The 23954-nt window shown below is 31.8% G+C and overlaps 1 protein-coding gene across 3 annotated transcripts; it reads left to right on the forward strand.

Moving 5' to 3' along the window:
• The first annotated feature begins 7261 nt into the window (after window positions 1-7261).
• On the forward strand, window positions 7262-23920 carry LOC128165226 (phosphatidylinositol 3,4,5-trisphosphate 3-phosphatase and dual-specificity protein phosphatase PTEN-like). Of its 3 annotated transcripts, none has more exons than XM_052829522.1 (10): window positions 7262-7343; window positions 7606-7858; window positions 11457-11541; window positions 12062-12106; window positions 16718-16892; window positions 17108-17215; window positions 18570-18711; window positions 19874-20043; window positions 20147-20347; window positions 20543-23920. In XM_052829522.1, the coding sequence occupies exons 2-10, from the start codon at window positions 7780-7782 to the stop codon at window positions 20981-20983; spliced, it is 1446 nt and encodes a 481-aa protein (XP_052685482.1). In that variant the 5' UTR covers window positions 7262-7343; window positions 7606-7779; the 3' UTR covers window positions 20984-23920. The 3 variants fall into 3 exon arrangements, with proteins under 3 accessions (XP_052685482.1, XP_052685481.1, XP_052685479.1); XM_052829521.1 differs by lacking the exon at window positions 7262-7343 and adding an exon at window positions 7372-7511; XM_052829519.1 differs by lacking the exon at window positions 7262-7343 and adding an exon at window positions 7456-7530.
• Window positions 23921-23954: the final 34 nt, after the last annotated feature.

A 23954-nucleotide genomic window follows, 5' to 3' on the forward strand; every position in this document is an offset into this window, starting at 1 on the left:
GTGGTACTGGTATCACATTATTTGAGACAATTTGATAGGGTGAGACACTGTAATGTTCATTTTTATGAATAATTTGTAATCCAAACCCACCTTGAATACTTTCGTCCATTTTTTTCTTGAATTTTGGACAATTCCAAAACAATTTAATCAACATGATAAATCATGATAAAACCAGTATCGATTTTATGGGTTCTCCCAGCATTCAGTGGAGATTGAATAATGTATAGAATGATAAAAATTGGCATGGCAGTTACTGAAAACCAATATATACAAAGGATCATTGTTCTCAGCTGCGGATTATGGACATATCTATTGTAGTCATTTTGAATATTTCACTTCTCAAATTTTTGTATATATTTTAATATTGAAGATAGATAGGTACAATTTTATCACAAATTTCATTTTCTCTTTGATCAATCTGTTTTTAGAAAAAAATGTTGCTTTTAAAATTCTTGTTTGAATGCAGGAAGAGTGTCAAAAAATAAACATGGCTGGCACTTGTGTTATGATACAGATCTGTGTACGCTTTCGAACAATTTGCACCATATGCATTAAAACATAGTAACGCAAATGCCTTGTGTGCTTGTTAAAACCATGTGCTCCTTCTGTCAGCTAGGGTAAAAAAAAGAAATATTTTAAAAAGAATGAAATAAATACATGTTCATCTAATAATAATTAGAAAATGTTCGTTATCAGAGACACCCGATGGCAGACCTCTAACCACGGAACTTTCATTTATTGGAGCTTGTCAAAAAAAGTTTTTTGAAGAATATATGTATATCATTGACCTCTGACACCAACATTACGTTCTAAGACGTTCATATTATTCTTCACATATATAATTTAACTGCAAACTTTTCACCCAAACCCTCGGCTACCCACCGCAACCCGAAGGCTTACAAAACAATTGCGATGGGTTATTATTCAGTTTAGAACCATTTTAACAAGAGCTTGGACTTTGAGTAGTTGAGTTAAACAGCAATATGACGTAGGCCTGTCTATTTCATTGTCAGCCACTCAGCCATGGCTCTCTGAAGGTTTTTGAGCTACAATGAAGCACATTGAGGTGGTAAAATTTTTCGTTTGAATGGAATGTTCTAAACTTCGTATCGAACATCAATTGTTACATAAGACACACCCATTTCTTTTGAAACGAGGAATGTACGTACAATTCAATATTTTGAAAGTACATCGTTTAATACTATAAAGATGATTTTTTAAACAACATAAAAGACATAATTACATATACATGTATTTAAAAATCAGGATGCAGCTTTTGTCAACATTTCCAGGGTCCAAGGGTAAAACAAGAAATTTAGAAATTCGACATTTTTTTTCTCCATATATACATTGTACACGCACCGGATCAGTTTTACATGTATGTCGATTTTAAAACCCCCTTTTTTTCTTTCAAAGTGAAAATGTTCTTACATTCATTTGCATTTCAAATATCAAACATAACCCAGCTATTCATGCAAAAATGTTCTAAGATTCTTGTTAAATAAATTCGGTAACTAATAGAGAATGGCAAAAACAGTGTGACTTGTAAAGTGCAATGGGGAGTATTTTCCCGCAAGGAAATTCGAAGTGCGTGCATGTTAAAACCGTCTAAAAGTATGAAAACATGAAGGTACATATACATTGACACGAATACTATTTTCCTCGTTTTAAAAGAAATGGGTGTGACTTGTGTAACAATTGACGTTCGATACAAAGTTTAGAACATTCCATTCAAACGAAAAAATTTACCACTTCAATGCGCTTCATTGTAAGATTACGCATTCGGTGCATATTTCGCTTGAAACCGCGTCATTTTTGGGAGTTCTCTTATGCAGTTACTCAGACAAACCGAAAGTGAAACAGTATTTGGAACTCAGCACATATCATTGCTGCTGACAAGACTTAGTTCTTGAAAATAATTGATGAATGCGATGTAATGTATGCTAAAGCATTGTTTTTCAAGGAAACTTATTTACAAATACCTTAAAAATAGTCAGATTTTAAATGGTACGAACAAATTAAATATTTTTTGTAGTCGTATGTATTCCTACGCCAGAGTTCAATATAGTATCGTTCAAATTGACATATTTCTATTACTGATACATAGTTTGATTGAATTAATTTTATCTTTAAATATTATTTAACATGATTCATATGGGGGTTTCTCAACATTCTTGTCGAAAAAGTCCAAAAATTCATATTATAAAAATGTGCGTAATTCAAATTAGAAATTACATGTTATTACATGTACTTGTCATGCAAAATAACATATCATTGATTATAAAATAAATAAACATCGACAAAATCAACTCCCGTCAGTTTTTCAGTACTTTGATTTACTTGTTTCACGCAAGCTGCGTCCTACTGAAAGTCCAAGATCTTTTAAATGGTTAAATGGTTCTATAATGATACGTTAAACTTAACTGAAAAATTCAATTTAGTGGACATCTGAAATATACAAATGCAGAATACAAAGAAATGATGAGTATCGATTCATAGCGTGCTTGCTTTTACTGATGAATTTCTCTTTACTTTGCACATCGCTGCTTTTTTTTTTATTTGTAACTTGACGCTATCTTATATCCAAGTTGTTGATAAAATCTTATGAAATTGAGAAAGTTGCTTACAAAAATTTGTGACATCTGATCAGGAACTTTTTCAACATTCTGTTAATGCTCGCTTCCCTGTCAAGTTGTGGACTTATTTATGATTTGTTAAAAATCTAATCACGTGTACGATTTAAACATAGGGAAAGCATTTGTAGTCATTTTTAAAAGAGAGAGAGAGAGAGAGAGATTATACCCGCGGGGTTTAAGCTGTACTTTTCAAATTAATAATAAACAAGAAGTCACAAAAAGAAGTTTGATTTAATAAATGAATTTAATATTTTTTCTATTGATCTACGTATCAAAGGAAAAATTGACCTGAAAACTTTATCAATGCGCGTAGCCTGACGGCTCTTGGGCTAATATACAGCGAACTCGGGCTAATATAGGATGCAATATAAAAATTGTCATGTAATAATTTATCTGTCATTGCATGGTGTCTAATATTTCGAAAATGTTAAAGACCAGGACTGCGTTATACAAAAGAACCTACGACAAAGGCATATAAATTTTTTCAGTCTCATGTAAATTAGTTTTGAATGCTGTAATACTGTGCAAATCTAGAATTAGAATTAGGATGGATAAGAAAGTTACGCAAATAATTTAAAAACCCACTTCTGTACTTTACTATGTTTAATTTGTATAATCTGATGAGCTGCAAAGCTTAAAGAAATAAAGAATGAATGAATGAATGAATGAAGGGGTCTATGACAACTCATCGAAAGACAACTCATCGAAAAAATTCATCGATGCGACAACTCACCGAATGGACAGCTCATCGATACGACAAGTCATGGAATAGACATCTCATGGATACGACAATACATCGATACTCATCGAAACTTATCGAAAGTGAAAATAAAAGTGAAAAAGTAGCCACTAAAAGTGAAAAGTAAAACACAATAACTAATAGGTATCAAAAATTTTAATTGTATTCGCACTGATTAACATTTACATTAATACCTTATATTGTGTGCTAGCCCTTCAAGGTATGGTAAATAATTGCCATTCGCGACTCGTTCTCCGAATTAATGTTGAAACGATCGAGTAAATCTTTTTGTTTTTTCCAATAACTTTTTTTTCATTTTTCCGATCACATTTGTCACATTAATTTGTTTTTATTCCTTTGCGAAGAAATAAATGTAAGATCGCTTCCTCCCTCAGCCATATCGTGACTGAGAATAAAATGAAGACAATAACCTGAAAAGTGTTCAAACATTTATATTTTTATTTCAATTTATATCGATGAGTTGTCGTTATCCACGAGATGTCTTTCATTGACATGTCATTGACACGTCGGTGAGTTTTACTTTCGATTAGTTGACTTTCGATGATTTGTCGCATTCGGCGAGTTGTCTTTCGATGAGATGTCCGGCACCGAGAATCTTGACCTTGCACTTTTAGCCATCATAATTATTCTGTTTTTGTTAAATTAGAATTAGAAATCAAATAACAATTTAACCGAAATTTGAGAATTGAAATATTATTGGTAATACGCAAAAATAATTGAGGGAACCTTGCTTCTTGATTTAGTTTATTTATTTTAGAGCTAGTAATTGTTCAAATTAAAATTTAAATCATTATTGGGGCAACAGTTTAATTGTTATCGAAACATTAGGGTGGTCACACGTCATTAACTGCACTGCGGATTCCTTACTGACCAGGACAAACACCCTTAGTGACATTTACACACCCTTTTGTCTCTTTCTCTGGCAAAATAGACACAAAATACTTGTATACCCCCTCCCCCTCTCTGTTTCTCTCTCAATAATGGTCAATCATTAAGCAGTTCTACTGAGTAATCTCAATCTCTCTCTCTCAGGATCATTTGCTAAAGCTAAAAAACATTTGTGTGAACAGGCACAGAAAGCAATGTACAGTGTTATTAGAAAAATAAGACAATTTAATTTACCTGTCGATTGTCAGTTTGACTTATTTGATAAAATTGTAGTCCCAGTGTTATTGTATGGGTGCGAAATTTGGGGTTACGAAAAGATAGAAGTTATTGAACGTGTACATTTAAAATTTTTAAAATATGTTTTTAACTTAAAAAGTAGTACACCATCCTATATGGTTTACGGGGAAACAGGTCGTTTCCCTTTATGTATCAATGTATATACCAGAATGATTTCCTACTGGTCAAAGTTATTTACAAACTCTGAAAGCAAAATTGTATCTGTTTTATATAAGTTTTTGGTCTTGCAATATCAAAGGGGAAATATGTCAAACTCTTGGATTGTAGGTGTTAAAAATATTTTAGATATGTGTGGTTTTTCAAATATTTGGTATGAACAAAATATTGTAAATGTAAAGTGGATTTCTACAATTGTAAAACAAAGGTTACAAGACCAATATATCCAAAAATAGTCTAGTGACATTAATGACTCGTCAAAAGGCAAATTTACAAGATTTTTAAGAAAAATTTTAATTATGAAAATTACATTAATATATTGCCACTTAGGCTCAGAAAGGTTTTAATGAAATTTAGAACCTCAAATCACCATCTCCCAGTGGAGACTGGGAGATGGTACAATACACCTTTAAACCAAAGAGTGTGTAAACTGTGTAATTCTGGTCAAATTGCTGACGAATTTCATTATATTCTGGAATGTAAAGAACTATTGACATTTAGAGGTAAATATCTTGATGAAAAATACTGATCAGCGCCAAATACTATTAAGTTTTGTGAACTTATGTCTTGTTCAAATGCTACAAACCTGAAAAAAATATGTTATTTTATTATCAAAATATACAGTTTGATATAATAGTCTGTCCTCCATTATTATACTTTTTCCTATCTTCATTGTATATATTGTATATTTATGCTTATTTTCTATTTATTTACTACTTATCTATTCATTTATACAATGTACCTCTGACTTTTGAACTGTATATAATGATTGACCTCATGTACCATTCCATGGTGTGAGCGAAATAAACTGAATTGACTCTCTCTCTCTCTCTCTCTCTCTCTCTCTCTCTCTCTCTCTCTCTCTCTCTCTCTCTCTCTCTCTAATGCTCAATCAATAGATAGTTCTAGTGATTTTTCTAAGACACATTAAGTTAAATAATGAAAAAATTTGCAAGGCGGAGTGAACGCATTCTGAATAACTGTATATCTGATTATATACAAAATCACACTAACTACAGGAATATAATCAATTTTATTTTAGTTATAATATGATGAATAACACTTGTAGAGTATTTTTTCTATTAATATGTGCATCACAAAATATGTATGTGAGGAGTAATCGAAAGTAATCGAAAAAGTAATGATAATCACACTGAAATTTTCAGCTGTAAACGATTAAATTGCGATTACAAGTAATCGAAAATTTCTTCGATTATAGATTACTGTCGATTACTTGAAAAAGAGTAATCATTACAATCGATTACGATTACCCCATGCCTGCATATAACGGTCTTTAATGAAGAAAAAATATAACAAACCATTGATTTTCAATCATTTTGATTCCAATAGTTACATTTACAGATATCAAAATAAAACATTGATTTGTTTGTGATTAATAAGCATTCATTCATTTGGTCGTAAGTTCCTTTGTAAAACGCAGTCATGCATCTGAAACTTTACATCCTCTGAATTTTACATACTCATTTCGAAATTCACAGATAATCATTTCGTCACTACAACTTAATTTGTGTGTATAGAAGACATACATGTACATGCATGTATGATGTTATTGTGTTAATTAGAGAGTTGGAGTAGATCATTTGTGTTTACCATTTTTACCAAATATCTCAATTTGGGTTGTGTTTCTTCTTCTTTTTTCATTCCCATTAGCTCCCTCTTAAATTCTGTTCTGGCAAAAATTTCGAACATTCTTCAAATTATTCTTTTTGCGATTAATCTTACATAGTCACAAGCATTTTCATTTTTGCAATTCAATACATGCCAATATCTTGTCTTTACTTAATGACACTCCCACATATGCATTTAATCATTTATTTAAATCTACTTGATCCACTGACAAGCGACAGCGTAGAAACTACCTCTTTTTTGGTTACGACGTATTTCCGTATACGCGAGACATCAAACCAAGATGTCTTCCCCTCATATTTATAGCATATGATTTTTGTCTGTTCTGACACCATAATAACTTTATTTGAGAAAATCTTATTGGTAAAATTTAATCTCAAGCCGACACACGTGTAAGGAAACAATGTGCATGCTGACAGCTAGTGGAATTATCGTGATGAAAGATGAGCTAAATCAGAATTCCTATATTCAGAGAACGATACACATTTTATACATGAAAAAAAAATGACAGAAATAAAACCAATCGAAACAAAAACCAAGCGTAGCAGAGACCGGAGGAGGGAGCTTACTTTTTTCTTTTTCTTTTTTACATCTGTACAGTACACGAGCATATATTTTTTTTTTAAGAAACTAGCTGGTCCCTCCACTTTTTACAAATTAAGGAACAAGTTATATATAGTATTAGGACTTTTTTCCCGTTATTTATTCAAGATCTTGGATAATGGATAGTTTGCAAATCAACTTAAAAATTAACGTTATTCATACTTTTCATTCAATTTGTTCTTTTATTTTTTGCTAACATAAGATATCACTAACATGATCCAAGAAGGATAACTCTGAAAGAAAATCATTGTGTTTATAGGTCATTAAATTATGGGTCAGTAGGTTAACATCCTCGCGTAACAAATAAACAAAACGCGCTTCTCCAACGAATGGGTGGTCTTACAGAGTTTAAACAAGTAAGTTTCTGAATCAAAACATAGCCAAATATTTTATTTAACTCACCTTTTAGGAAAGCTATCAGTATGTAACCGTTGCTTTAGATAGTATTAGTGAACTATATTTGACCGCGGAATACATTACACCAGGAAGCCGCCATAGTGAAATAAAGGAAAACGAACGGGAATGTAAGAGTTAGACTTAGAGGTATTTCATACAATACATATATTAGAATCAAGGAAGTGATTTAAATCGGTGGTACTGTGATATTATTATTTACAGGTTTCAGACTGTTGCCTCCTTGTGAAATAACTCCATGCGAAGATTATGTGAACCTCAACACAATTTTAACAACCTCGGAGGAAATTCTGACTGTGTGAAAATTTTCTTAGTGGTTGACCATGACATAAAAAGTGTTATGGTTCTTTACATTTTACATAATTGAAGGAGTGAAATATGGCAAACTTTATAAAGAACCTTGTTAGTAAGCACAAGAGACGATACACTGAGGATGGATTCGATCTTGATCTTACCTGTATCCTTTTTCAATCCAGCTTAGCTTTTATCATAAAATGATTTTGAATCACATATTGACATAGTATTTCATTGCTGCATCATAACTCAATTTCAAATTCATTCTGCGTGCTATTTATTTGTGTTGACATGAATTCCTACATGATAAACTTGCCAGTAACGGCATTGGAGACATAATGACATACCAGCCTGGGATTCGAACCTGGGCCCTCTGAATGTCTAGTCAGGTACTGTACCAACTAAGCTTTATGGTGCCAGAGAAATAAATGGTCTGAACACCACCACCCCCATCCTTTAAATGATTGTTGCCCACAAAGATCCCCATTCCCAAGCTCTTTCCTCTAGCAGGAGTTACCCTGTCATTTCTAGTGGGTTGGCATGGCACCAAATGTGACGGTATGGGAAAAATTGAACCATTTTAATAAGACCTTGGACTTTCAGTAGGGTGTAGATACATGTATCTATTCCTTGCGTCAAAACAAGTTAAAAATGACGCTGTTTCAGGCGAAATATGCAACGATTGCGTAGTCTTACAAATCTTGTTGATTTCAAAGAGCCATGGCTGAGTTGCTAGCAATGAAATAGACAGGCCTATGTCATATTGCTGTTTGACACAACTACCCTAAGTCCAAGCTCTTGTTAAAATGGTTCAAATGATGGACCAGACCGATATTCAAATGCAGGCCCCCTTACTCTCTTGTTAGTTGCTCTACTAAGTTATCTGACGCTAGTATTTGAACTGGTCTGACACAAATTAGTTAGAAATACATGTAGTAGTTTTTGTACTTACCTGAATAATGATTGTGTAAACGATTTTTCATTACATATTTTTACAGCTGTTTTTATATTCTCACAATTAAGAAAAACAGTGCCATGCATGCAAGTAATTTGTGGTTACTTATTAGTGAAGACCTTTCAGTGTAAAAACCAAAACCTTTATCAACTTAACTAAGTGTTTATGTTCTAGCTAGTGCTATTGAAATTACTCAATGACATTCTTCCATTTCTTTTGAGATTTCTTAAATTTAGAAATCTTAAGCAGAGACTAGTAAAATCGATGTTCAGTATTAAAACCAACGCTTGATCTGTTGAACATGTTGAATGAGTTAAAGGATTAATCCACTAGTTAGTACATGTACTAATATGAGCATGGCAGTACTAAGCCAAGTATATGTTCTCCATTACACATGGAAAAGACAGAAGAAACTATGAGTTATTAACTCTGGTGCATTGTAAGGAAAGTAGTATAAGAAGTTCAAACAGTCTATTTCATACTTACTATTTTGGAAATTCATTTATCAGACTGCTTTCTGAAGATATATTTGTTATATGTTTGTAATGCAGTATCAGTCATAATCTAATTGGATGAGGAAGAGTTAACCATATTATATCATCTCGACTCACTCCCTGCCACTCTCCAGAGTTTGCAATGCTCTCTTTAGATGGATGGGCATTGCCAATTGTACATTTTGGCTTTGATTAGTTATCATAAGATTCTGATATAGGTTTTTACCAACCTCTAGAAATGTGCAATATTTTACATTTGAGCATATAGGTAATCTTTGGAAATCTTCATGGTAATCACTACATTATTATCCATACAATTTGAGATTTTACTTTGCAAGCATCCTGACATTACCTAAATATTAAATGGCATCTAGACCAATAATAGGCCAACAGAAAGAATTCCTGAATTTGAATATATAGCATGTATAAAAATTAAAAAATCCAAAAAAAATGAAATATAATCATGATAATACGACATTGAGGCTCACTCATAAGATACATACATATGTCTGAATGCTTTCTTCAGCTGATAAAGATTATTGAAACCATGATCAATGAATTTTTGTGAATATTTTAACTGTAGAAATAATGATTGAAAATTATTTCAAGAGCTTTATCAACAAATGCCACTCTGGTGTTGTCTATTCCTTGTGATATTATCATTTACAAGGTATTTGCTATTAAATAATAATGCTTTTTAATTATTACATGTAAAAACCTTTCTCTACCACCAGATAATAATATCAAAGCAAGGACGAATCAAGCTGTTCATTTCACACATTCTGGCCCATTCTCTCTTTGTCTATTTTTGGATGATTGAAAACATACTGCTGATATAGCATAAACTTGTAAATAATTTTGATTACTTCATGAAACATATTTGGCTTTAACAAATGTTTTGAAAAAACAACTTGTCTGAACTACCATTAAGATTTTGACAGGACCGAGAGTTCTTGTTTTTTTAGTAAAAAAAAAAAACAATCTTGTGTGAATCCATGTGGATCAGTATTTTTGGATTGGCCATCATTCAGTGCATTACCAGACTCATCTATTGGCTTGTTTCTTGTCTTAAGGTAGCTCCATACTCGTAATATTCTCTGAGGAAAGTTGAAAAACCGAACTGGTTTCGACTTAATAGACTTAAATGTCATCAATTGTTAGAAAAAATATACATGTCATCACACTTTTTGAGATGCGAGATAAACATAAACTAAAGCATATTTTAGCATTAGAAAGATGTATTTTTTTTCTGTTAAAAGTAAAATCTTGTAGGCAGAAATTTGTTTTTCATGTTTAATTTTAATGTCAACTTTATCAGAAAACTAAAATTACAAAAATATTTAAAAATTAATCGTTGGAATAAGAAACACTATAGCATTTAGACATACAACCGAGAGAAAAGTCAGAAAAAGAGTTATTTCCCCTTTGCATAGATAAAATATATAAAAATTTGGAAATTTAGTATAAAATTAAGTGCGAAAATATCTTTAACCTACCAATAATTCTAATTACATCCATGTGATTATATTCACATAAAATAAATAAAACTATTTTGCACAATTTTTAAAGAATTCAAAGTTTTACAAAAAAGTGTGACGTCACAGAACACTGGATCTACTTTAATATAAAAATCAAGTAACTTTTTATGTAAGGTACCCAAGTATCAAATCACTATATAAAGTGCAACATGCCAATACCTACATCAATGAAAACCAGAAGACTTTTCTAGTTGGTGAATACTTTTTTTCATACACTTGTATGTTTATATAACAACTTTCCAGTGATGACATTTAGGTTAAGGTTTAATTATGTAAGAAATAGATATCATTTATATCATTGGTTGTAACTTGTTTACTTTAATTAACTGCTGGATGGTAATCACTTGCTCTTAATAATCAATAGCTCTTAGAATGGAAAAAAAAGATGTAGGCTTTAGTCCAAAATGATTTTTGGTCAGGTCCATTTATTGGACAGCTCATTCCGCTTTGTTTTGGTACCAATTTTTCCCAAAATATTAAAATCATTCAAGATAAATCAAACCAGCTTGAGTTAGATAAAAACATATTTTTCATAACATTGCTGTATCTTTTGGCATTTGAGTACAGAGTCTCAGAACGTTCTGCACTTTCAATGCTGCAAATGATTTCAAATTTGATTGTTCCCCACTAGTCAGAAAAAAGTTTGATATTTTAAGTGAAGATTTCAGATAAGGTGTAGACTAGATTGAAATAAGAGTAAACAACTTCTAAATTATGTATATATTGTTGGATGAATAGCAAACTGTGTGAATATTACCTTGACATAATATGAAGACATTTACCCAAACATTATTGCAATGGGCTTCCCTGCCGAAAAGCTGGAGGGTGTTTACCGGAACAAGATGGCGGATGTTGTGAAGTAAGTGGTCTATCGATAGCAAATGTGACAGTCTAGGAATAAAGAAGATGACATTTTTGTGCTTTTTATTTGTCTTTTCTGATTTTTTGTTTGGCGTCCATTGTCTGTCTGTTAACTTTTATGCATTTGCGATATCTGTTATAACCACTAGGCTTATTTCAACCAAATTTGGAACAAAGAATTATTGGTTGAAGGGGTGTTAAAATTTGCTCAACTGAATGATCATGCAAAACAAAATGGCAATATATATACTTGTACAGTTTTGAGATTTAATACCCAGTAATATTAATATTTGTGTGTATTTATGGGTCAAGAAATGTAACTCTGGTGAGCAATGTAGCCCATGGTCCTCTTTTTCTGTCATTTCACAAGGAAGAATCTAGCTCATATGGATATTCAACAGCCAATAATTTGGACAAATCATACATATGCAGTTATTTTGATTTGAAAATGTTTATACTTGAATTCATTTGTAGCAAGGTACAAGAGACCAGTTAACAATTTCACTTTGTTTTTTCAGTTTTTTGGACGAGAGGCACAAAGACCATTATAGAGTTTATAACTTGTAAGTAGGAAATATTACTGAGCTAATACCGTATGAATTTAAATTATTAGTAGTGTATACTTAACACGTGGTGATTGGTTTAGCAAATCAATGTGATAAAGCATGGCAATTATATTTATTGAGGTACCAGGTAGTTATTTTACAAAGACAGCTATGGTTTAGATTGATTTATATAACAATTTTGCAAATAACCTTTAGGCCATCAAAATGCCATATATGGTATATTTCACAATTGTGTGTGACTATAGTTGCGATACAGAAATTTATTTCCATGTTTACAACACATTGCATTTTCCGTGGTGAAGATGATAAAGTAAAAGCAGGAAGGTTTAATTATTATAAAAATAGTGCCCGCCCGTGCATCTAGCTAAAAATGAATTCAGGTTATCATGGTTATAAATGTAGTTAATTAGGAGTTATATGTAAAATTGTTAATCCTAATATGAGTAATATATATATGCTGGTACATTTATCAAGATGTTGGAAAAAAATTGGAAGTTTCCTCCTTGACAGCTGATGACAGCTGTGTGGACTACATGTATTACATGTATGTATAAAACAGTGAATAAAAACTAACGATGCAATAATATGATGGGGAAAAAAATCAGCCTAAGTACTTTCAATACTTCGTGTTTTCACTTTTAGCATGTATTTATTTTTTTTGGGGGGGGGGGGGGGGATGATAGTTGTTTATTGAATATGTTCATGGTTATTTTTAACTTTAAAATACTATAGTTTAAATTTCATATATATACATATTTTTTATTTGTAAATTGTTTACAAGAAGTAAAGATATTATTTATAATTATATTATAAAGCAATATTTATATATATATTCAGTTTGTTTGGAAGTCCAGGTACAATGAAAACAAGAAATGTTGAAGTCTGTAAATTTTATAATAATTATTAGTAATTATATGTAAGATAATGTAAAGAAAATACCTACCGCTGTACATACTCAACTTGATTTGAAAAACATGTCAAAGTACATTTACATCAAAGAATTTTTATTTAAGCTGGTCTTTTTTGGTTGGAAAGAGCACAGTACCACTAGCTATTTTAAGGAATTATCAAACAAAATATGCCCCCCCCCCCCCCAATAAAATAATCTATCCAAATGAATAAGCTTATTCAGAAAGTTTTGACAGCTACATTGATTTGACATAGACTTGATGTTTAGTTGATGTACTATTAAGAGCTTGGTGTGCTTTTATCATTGAAGCAATCGAAGAAGACAATGATCAGGATGTAGATACACATGTACATGTGTCATCATATTAATTTCCACTGGAGTTTTTATGACGTAACTCCCTGCATTATTACAGCATTTAGTGAAATATAAAACAATGTGGTACTTAGTCAGATATTAAGCATGTGGACTATTCAGTTATAAAGATAAATCCCCAGACCTAGCTGGGTGACGCCTGTACAGACTATAAGATATCAGTATTTTTGTTTGTTTTAGAGTGTTATAGAAGGCACGCTTATCTTGCCTTCAGTGTCATATGCCTGACATTACTTGAAAAAATAATTCATAAAACTCATGTTCTTAAATGCAAGAGAAGGAAGTAAATAAATTTACGAGGGCTTCTGAAAAGAAAAGGAAATGAGGCAACTGTAGTTGTGAAATATAATCTTCCTGATCTGTTTTAATGTCCCATGTTCATTTCATGGGAGGGGGAAAATGGCTGGGGCTTATTAGACTGTCAAATTCACCTTTAATTGATATCCAGTATTCTTACAATTAGACAATAGACTGAATATATTGGTAAGATTAAGATGAACTAGTAAAGCTAGACAAACCCCTGGCTGTCTTTAAGATAAGTTTACTGGTAGTATTCTGATGTAAAGAGGATCATGTGTCTCCACTACATAAAAACAAAGAGTTTATACATTTGTTATACATGTAAAATATGGGGATGTCAATCGTATACACATATATCACATGTTTACCTCAATATGTGATAGATATCACCCATGTATTGTAATAAATCTTGATATCAACAGTGATGATGTCAAATCAAATTTAAAAGAATCTGTCATGATTTGTAATAATATAAGGCCACACCAATAAAATTGCTTGTACATCAGACTGGCGTACTCCTATTTAAACAGAACTATACAAATAATATTATTTTTAATTTCCTGCACCCAGGAAATTCTGCTGTTCTTTCTGGGTTTTTTCCGCTCTATTTTTCATATTTTGAATCGTTTAAATTTATTAATTAATAAATAAATTACAAAAAATATTACCATCTGAACAAATTCATTTTTGTACTGTTTAAAAATTTTGTCTAAAATGAATAATAGTTTTATTATTTAAATTAATTACTCGTACGCTCATACTTTTTTTCATCAGATATCTGATGAACAAGAAATTATATTGGTGTGGCCTAAGGGTTTTTATCCTACTTAAGGAGTGCTTTCTATGTCCTGACCAAGGAACAGAGATAGTAAACATACAACTCATTGGATAAAAATCACCACAGACCATGAGGGATCCCTTATATGTATTACACTAAAAATACAATTATGAAGGGCCATGCATTAATTCTTTTAAAAATGTTTGTTTGGAATTGCCGCAGGGGGTTTAACCCAGGAGGGAGGGAGGGAAATTTTCATTTTTTTTTCAAACTTGAAGTTTAACTGATAAAAAATTGGTAAGAAATAATAATCTTAATTTAAAAGAAAAAGTTCATTTCCGCTCTAAAAAAATCTTATTGCCAGGGGGGGGGGGGGGGGGGGGGGGTTGGGGGGGGGGGTTATTTCAATGAGGTGGCAAACAATAATTTTATTTTGGCCTAGCTAATGGAAATAAACATGTACACAAGCTGATAATTGTTCAATTATCGGGGCCACTGCATTGAACTGATCAAGTGCAGGTGGACTGTTTACATGTATGTATCACAATAGAAATGGTAGAATTACCAATACTTAGTCATACATTTGTTGTCATGTGAACATGTTTTGATTTGCTAATTAAATGTAGAATAGGTCATGCTAATGATAAAGTGTGAGAAGACCTATTTCATATGATAAAAAACAAGTAAACATGTTTCTTAAAAACATGTATCTATGAATGCAGGGTTGTCTCCAAAAATTGAAGTAGAAGGAGGAAATGAAAAAGTAGCAGGGGGTCTGGGGGTCTTGCTTATAGCTACATTGTGTTTGAAATGCAATAATAGCCGGGTAATTAAGGCATTATAGGCGGGGGTATTCCCCATTTGGGTCTTAGAGACAACCCTGATGAATGACTATGAAATGTATATATTGAAAATTTTTCCCATCCAAATTTGTGAACTGTGAATATAATTGATAGTAATTCAAATGCTTTAATAATTAAAAATTCATGCTCCATGGAACTCTTATCTGATTTCCTCTTTAAGGATGCTAGAATTTTATTGAAGACTTATTTGATTTTATAATTGTTTATATCCCCTGTAGATTGATGCACCAAAGGTTAATTGTATATATCCAAATAAGCATTTAATACATTTTTTTGGATGTCCTTGGTCCTATATTAACACACAAGGCCGTGCAGGCATATTGAATACCGCTCTTTAGCGTGGTATTATTTAAACAATAAAATGCTTTTTTTGGTGATTCATTCAGGATATGAAGGTAGCGACATTGCAGGAAAAATACATAACCCGCGTGAAACTGTGAGTCTGGCATCGTCATGATTATTTTGTGCAGTCCGGGATTTTACTAAGGCCGTTGTAGGTTCAGACCAATCGATAAACAGGGTGTGTCAATTTCAGTCCTGTCACTTTCAGCCACTGTAGATTTCGACCAGTGGATAAATAGGGCGTGTAGATTTCAGTCTGGCTATTTCTATAGAGCTATGAATTAACTATAAGTTTCTGTAAAAAATAGAGGAAATTATGCTTGGTAGATGTAAATATATAAATAGTGCCTGTTTGGGAGGGTAAGAGTTGAACTTGACACCCCGAGAAAACCTTTGTCAACCGACGCAAAGAGGAGGTTGACAGTGGTACTCGAGGGGTGTCAATTTCATCTCTTACCCTCCCAAACAGGCACTATTTATTTTATTATACTGAATGTCTTATTTTAAAGAAAACTTTACTGCTTTTATAGGAATGACGTGAATTCTATGGCAATCCATACGCGCATGATTTACGCACATGTAACAATTCGTTGTGTTACCTGTTGCCAAGTTTGTTGCTAACGCTGAGGGTAATAGAATGGATTATCAACTGTGCCTTAACCAATCAGAATTGAGTATTTAACATGAAAGTATAATAAGATAATTTGTCTGCATGGCCTGGTGTGTTATGGGACCAACAGCATCCAAAAATAAGATAAATATTCATACATGTACTTGTGTATAAACATTGAAATTAAATGCTTTGAGAATTTTCTTGCTTTCAAAAATGTAAACTACAAGGCAATTTCCTGAAGAACTCTGCAACAAAATTTTCAGAATTATAATGTTTTTCTAATTCTGGTTCTTTGAGTGTACATACTTAATTGTGACAAAACTAAGTGTACTAAACTGCAGAGTTTCTTTGAATCAGGTGTTTAGAGCATTCATATGGTGTGTGCATATTTTTAAAAGTGTGCTGAACTGTAACATCTCTCTTATTTCAGGTGCTCTGAGCGTTCATACGATGTGTCGAAATTCCACAACAGGGTGGTTAGCTATCCATTCGATGACCACAACCCCCCTCGCCTGGAGCTGATTAAACCATTCTGTGAGGACCTAGACGAATGGCTCAGACAAGATGGTCGAAACATCGCAGCTATTCACTGCAAGGCCGGAAAAGTATGTACCAAGAAATGTCTATACAGTTGTAGAGTTGTTCTTCTTAGTGTTAATAAAAGATTATCTGTTGTGGTGCTTGTGCATGATAAATGATGAACACTAAAAATTAATGTAATTATATTATCAAAAAATATATTTGGAGTATATAGAGAAAATGTGATTATATTAGATACAGTTTTTTTGCTTGTTCTGAAGATGGAGTTTTTTTTTTCCAGGGTAGAACTGGTGTAATGATCTGTGCCTATATGTTACACAGAAAGAAATTTACAGACGCTGGTGCAGCTCTCAGATATTATGGACAAACTCGAACAAGAGATGAAAAGGTATTCATATGAAGGAATATGAATTGAATACTGATGGATAAAATATCAGGCCTTGGGAGAAATATCTATAAAAGTCTATACAGATAACCTTGAATGGTCGTGTTGTGCCTAAAAATCAGACTAAAAGACATACTTAATTTAATGAAATTTAATGAGAAAGGGAAAAGTAAAGCATATTTTAATCAGGGATTTTTGCACTTACTAACAATATTTCAGGTATTAAAATGTTTTTTTAATAAAAAGTTATTATATATACCAGTACATGCACTGAAAACACTTTTTGATAAGTTTACAAGTGCTGCCTTTATTTATAATTACAACACATTGCCAAACTTGTAATTTTTAGAGCTTTTAAGGGAAATTGTTTTATATGATAATTTTAATAGTTGTAGGTTGTGTCTCTGCTTTTATATGAGAAAATAGTTAAGTGTAGTGACATGCACAGCAAGCAGCCCTTGTGTTATACAGGAAGTGTAATATATAATTTGACCCAGTTTTTATCATTGTATTAAATTAGAACCAGTAGAGATAAAACAGGTTCTTCTTCCTTCTGGTCTAGATATAGAAAGAGGCCACCGTTGATTTTTTACATCATTTATACACATTGCATGGCTTATTGAAAGGTGTAAAATAAAAAGATCTTAAATTTTACAAAATGCAGATGTAAAAAAAAAAAGAAAAAAAGCCATAGTTCCTAAGTTCTACCATTTTTACTGTGCGTAGATTTTTTTCAGTTCTTTGTTTTATAAATTTTTTTGAAACGGGACATGCACAAAAACATTTAAAAAGTGCAAACAATTGTAATTTTTAACAAGAGAATGGTACAGATATGCTTTTTAAGGAAAACATTGCATGGACTTTGTTTTCTGTGACATTTACACATATATGAGGCTTTAGAATCTACATCTTCCTTGTTGTTCTATTGAAACTCCTGCATTTTAAAAGTGTATAATTGGGATCTTAGTGGTTTTAGATTCAATTCAACTATTTTCATATAAACTTCAAGTAAATCATGATTAATTAACATGCAGGTTTAAAGTATAAGATCTCATTTGACAAATAGTTGCCCAGCTCAGTTTGAACTTGCAATAAGCCATTTTTGCACTATGCATTTGGTTTTAGAATTTGAAAAATTCAGTTTTGACAATTTGAAAGTTTTGTTACTTAACAAACTTGATAGTTTATTTTGCATACAGATTCTTCATGCCGTGACTTGCTTCCAATAGATCTTATTCTGCCTTGCATTTTATTTCAATTTTTTTGCAATTTTTCATATGTAATGATGACTTCATCCTACAAATACTATTGCCATTTCAGTTCTTCTTACTCTTGTAATACTGTTGTTTTGTTTCAGGGGGTCACCATTCCCAGTCAGGTGCGCTATGTGGAGTACTATGGGTACATGATTCGTCACAACCTCCAATACAAACCCGTAACTCTGCTACTCAAAGCCATCGATTTCTTCACCATACCTATGCATAATGGTGGAACATGTTGTAAGTAACTTTTGCTATTCACCGGCATGGATAATGAAACAAGAAATATCATGCTGACCATGTACTGCATTGGATAAATTTATATTTCAGAGTAGTTGTTTTATGATGCTTTAAAAGGAATACATCTGTCATTTAGTAGTTTTACGAAAGTTTGATTTTTGTAATGTTTTACTGAAACCCTGTCACATTGAGTGGTTGTTCACAATAAGGCAGGTTTACTGGAAGCTTATACATTTCCTCCTCAATGTTTATACAAAGAATTAATACAAGATGCCTCATAAAAATATATGCTCTAGTATCATATCTTGTTGCACGTATAATGCACATGTATAACTCACCACTTGATTTTGTGTTGTAACAAATGATTTTATATTATTTTGTGGAATTGTCAGTATTGGTCATACATGTACTTGTGGCCTTTAATTTGGCAGTATAAATGAGCATTTTTTTATCACCAGTGAATTATCTAGATTTGTATCTTAAGGAAGTTGATTCTATTTGCCTTCCTATGAATGGTGATATGGGGCTGTGTTTCTTGTTATGCAAATAAAGGAAGGAATACAGCGCTGTACATATACATTTTTAATATATATCCTTGAAAAATTCCCTATTTTAATATATGTTAATCATAGTTGTTTGGCTTCTAGTTGAGATTATTGCATATAGATATATTTCTCTTAGTTTTATACTTCGACTGTTTCTAACTATTTTATCTTTGATATTTTTGTCAGCATGAAAAATTATGTTTTATGTTTATTGTAATGAAAAATTACTTTAATAACATTAAAAACCATAGTTGAGTTATTCAATTGTACTATCTCGGTTATCAATGACCGACATGTTGAACTGATGTATACTGTAATCTCATATTACACATAACAACATTTGATGCATAAAGTATACATGTATCAGGTAATTTTCACCAAGATCTAATTTTCGCTGTTTTAGCTATCAATTATTATTATTTAGTGATCCTGTATTATTTTCTATATGAAACTTTTTAAATTGCAAAAAATGACTGCCACAAATTAAAAATGTTGCACATTTTAACCATTTTTGCAAGTTTTGTGACAGGCGAGAAAAAAAGGATATATGGTACTGAATGAAATATAACAGGCATTAGTTTGTAATATTTGAATATTGAAATTATTGAATTTTACAGGTCCATTTTTTGAAGTATTTCAACTGAAAGTGAAAGTATATACCTCAAAGACTTATGAAGATATTAAAAAAGGACAGGACAAGTTTACCATGTCCACTGATCAATCAGTTCCCTTGTGCGGAGACATCAAAGTCGTCTTTTACAACAAACCAAGGCTCACCAAAAAGAAGGTAGGTGGTGGCAGATTTAAACCTTTGGGTTTTTTTTCTTTGATTGCTCCAATCTTGTGCAAGATAATGAATATCTGTGTTTTGTTTATCTCCCTTTGCTCAGGAGAAAATGTTTCAATTCTGGTTCAACACCTTCTTTGTTGGGAAAGACGATTACAACACACCCTCTCAGTACACAAATGGGAAAGGCCCAACCATGGAGGAATTAAGTGTGTCCAAGAGTTTATTTTCAACTCTCAGCAAAGCTGAACTAGACAAAGCGAACAAGGACAAATCACACAGATTTTTTAGTCCCAATTTCAAGGTATTAATAAAATTGCTGATTCTGTGTTTTTAAGATAAAAGCATTAGCCATGGTTATCTTCAAGTTGAATTAGTATAACTGGCATTCATTAGTTTATACATGTGTTTAAATATTTAACATTATGATAATACGTAGAATGAGTGAAAAGTCCCTCTAAATTATCTCAAGCCTAATGGAACTTCTTTTGTATTTTAGGTGCGAATGAGTTTTGCGATGCCAGAAAATGATGTAACAGCTGGAATGTCTGTTACGAATAATGGCAGTCAATCAAGCAGAAATAACCTCCAGATCCCGGCAGATATTTCTCGTAGTCGATCAACCACAAACGAAAACTTGACCAGTATCTCTACTTCTGGGGTGAAGGTGCCGATTCATATGAGCTCGGCTTCTTCAATGCCTGCTTTGAATGACCACAATGCTCATGTAATGATAGGCCAAAAACAGATTTGTCCTCCAGGCAAACCAAAGAATGTTTTCCCCCACAGTAATAGAGGGGGTAGTGACCAAATGCTCGGAAGTGTGCCAAGTATGGATACAATATTTAATGAACATAGTGATAATGAAGTAATGGAGGAAGACTTGTCAGACACTGATACAGACGATGAGTGGGAGGGGCTAGAGACAACTGCTGTTTGATTGACAGCTCTCAGTTAAATTTATGAAGATTTAAATTTTTATATGTATGAAAGGATGAACTGTCAATGTGTAAGAATGATTGCAGAGCTTTAATTATAATCAAGTTGTATGAAAGATTCTTTAGAAAATAAGTCTACTTTGTATATGGTTTTTCACAGTGTGATATGAAATGAACAGTTTTCAATTCACAGTACAACTTAATATGAGATTTATAAGATTGTTATTTTAGTTTAAAAAAAATTATCCAATATTCCATGATTCATCTGATCTTATTTCTTTGGTTATTTAGTTAATGTAGAATTTGATATTAGATTGTTGAAAATGTTTCTCAGAAATACCTAAGCTTTTTATTTATATTTTGGTTACTGTACATGTATAGAGAAAAAAATTGTTTGAACAAAAGTATAACTGTTAATTTCTATTTTTTTTCAGTATCTTGGGTAAACAATTTTCTAGATTTTTACTACATGTTAAAAAGAGCCAGTAGGGAAAGCCAAAATGCATAAATCTACAATGAGTAAATGAGAAAATGTATAGAAAGCAAATGAGATTTATAACCATTCCTTCATCGAGATAGAACATTTTTTGTTAGAGATAATATATGTTTCACAACTCCTTGGTGTTTATGTTTCTGTGTTTTTTGACTTGGCCTGGGCATCACTGGTTCTGTTTTTGGTTTTTAATTTATCTCCATCGACACTGAAAACTGTTCATATGTTTAATTGTTAATGAAAGCTTCAACCAAGATTTCAAGTTTTGATGGGTACATTTTGTGTATTACAAAATCCTAGAATTGATGTAGGGTAACATTTTAAAAAACTGTTCTTACAGACTACCAATAATTATGGTAGTTTTCCTGTTTTCAAAAAGATAGGAGTTCATCTGTAGAATGAATATGAATGAATTTCTAAAATGCTTAAGCTTAAACTGCTTCAATGTATTTGGATATTAAGAACTGCTCTTATTGAGATTTTGAAGAGCATCTAATAAACATTGTCATATCTTTAAACTTAAAGGACAAAGGTCATGTTGTGTTAAATGAATCTTTTGGAAGGGGGGAAGGTTAAAGAGGGAGGGAATATTTTAGGAGGGTACAAAATCATTATTGTTTAGGCTGTGTAGTACTCAACCATGCAGTGAATTTAAGCGACTGAAATTAAAATAAGTTCGTTTGTTATGATGATTGGTTAAATGGCAAACATTGTTGACTTAATTGTAGCATTTATGTTAATTGTTATGGCTTATTCATTGAGAGTTTTATGAAAAATTATCAAATCCACTGTATATGTAACATATTTTAATAAGATTTTTTATCATCTACATTTGCTAATTTAAATTATTATATTTTTGATAGAAGAAGCACTGATAGGGATTTAAGTATGCCTCACCTCAGAGTATTAATGACTTACCTTGTCTTAAGGCCTGGATCAACTAAAACTACTAATTATACAGCATGAATAGCGAATCTTATTTTGAAGAAAGACATGTTTTTATCGGGGATCATTCGCGTTCCTTATAATTTTGATTAAAAACGTAGAAATTTTTAAGCGCCTGCTATTACATTTCAAATCATATTCAAATGCTACAGACCATCAACAGTGAGAATTAATTTAGCATTATTAATTTATTAGCTTGAATAAGAAAGTCTCTTTCCCAGCATTTACTTCAAATTGTCACTTTTAATCTCTTTCATGTGTACTGTAGAACAATTAGGCAGGTTTTTCAAAAATCAGTAATTTTATGCTGTTTGTGAGGTTTACTTCTAAATTTTGTGAATATATTATCATTGAAACTGTGATGATGGCCTCTGTTTTTATTTTTTTGATGTCATTGTGTTTGTGTTTTCCAATCACCAGTACCTAGCTTTCTTGGATCAGCCATTGCACTCAGTGGTGCTATTTTTAAGAGCAAAACAAAACATTTCTCATAATTTTTTTTTTTAGAGTTTTACGGGAAAATTAGAAAGTACTTAAACATATTGAAAAAGTGACATTCCAATGTAAACAAATATTGTATATTTACATTTAGTGTATTTTGAAAAATAACTTATTAGAATTCATTTTGTTAAAGCAATCGTCCTTTTCTGTGTAACACAATGATTCTTTTATACTTCACGATTTTTTTGGAACATATATTTTGTAACCCTTTTCTTTTGAATTCTATATACATACAAAAAGGAGGAGAAAAACAATAGCCAGTTTTAAAACTTAAGTTTTTATATAAATATCCTCAAATTTCTCTCAGCAAAAATCTGTTACCTAAGAGGGGGATATCATTGCTTGAAATTTCAGTGAATGATTTATAATAGATAGTGGACAATGCTGTTCTTTTTGTCAGACAGGTTAAATGATAGTTCAAATTAAATCATAATAATTATGATATTTCATACCATTTCAGAAAAAGTAACAATGCTTTGTGTCTATGAGATTATCTTAAGTGGATACCTCTTTAAGTAGTTCCATACAATAATTATTGAGAAATTTTCGAAGAAGCTGAACTGTCAGAGTTAATATAATTCTATTTTCTATGACGCAATGAAAGCATCTTTAAGTTAATGCTCAATTGGTAGACATTAGGTAATTTTTTAATTAGCAAAATTTGTTTTGAAAAACATCACTTTTTTTAATTACTTATTGATCAGAGTTTTATCAAGAACTGAAATACAAGCTTTATAAATAACTGTTAAACAACGTATATATTTTTCAAACAAAAACGAACATGGAGTTAGCTGAATCGTCAAAAACTATTAAGACAATTACAGGTTTGGATTTTGATAGGTAATATACGTTGCATGTCTCTGTCTTGTTGAAGGGATGACTGAGTGTGGAGTATATAGCAGCTGATTCTTTATTTTTACATCGTCTATGATGCCATGAAAGTTTGAAGATACTGTCTTGTATAATAATGTGATCAAACAATAAATTAAGCGCAGGTCGATTCATCTTGTTTTTCTCTGCATAAAACAACATTT

The sequence above is a fragment of the Crassostrea angulata genome, chromosome 10 (assembly GCF_025612915.1).
Source record: "Crassostrea angulata isolate pt1a10 chromosome 10, ASM2561291v2, whole genome shotgun sequence".
Classification (NCBI taxonomy): Eukaryota; Metazoa; Mollusca; class Bivalvia; order Ostreida; family Ostreidae; genus Magallana; species Magallana angulata.

What these genes read in the sequence shown, in the direction of transcription:
- LOC128165226 (XM_052829522.1), top strand. Translation starts at nt 7,780, where the DNA reads ATGGCAAACTTTATAAAGAACCTTGTTAGTAAGCACAAGAGACGATAC. An exon ending in ATTCGATCTTGATCTTACCT is followed by an intron (nt 7,859 to 11,456) that starts GTATCCTTTTTC and finishes CATAATATGAAG; the next exon opens with ACATTTACCCAAACATTATT. An exon ending in TTTTTAGTCCCAATTTCAAG is followed by an intron (nt 20,348 to 20,542) that starts GTATTAATAAAA and finishes TTTGTATTTTAG; the next exon opens with GTGCGAATGAGTTTTGCGAT.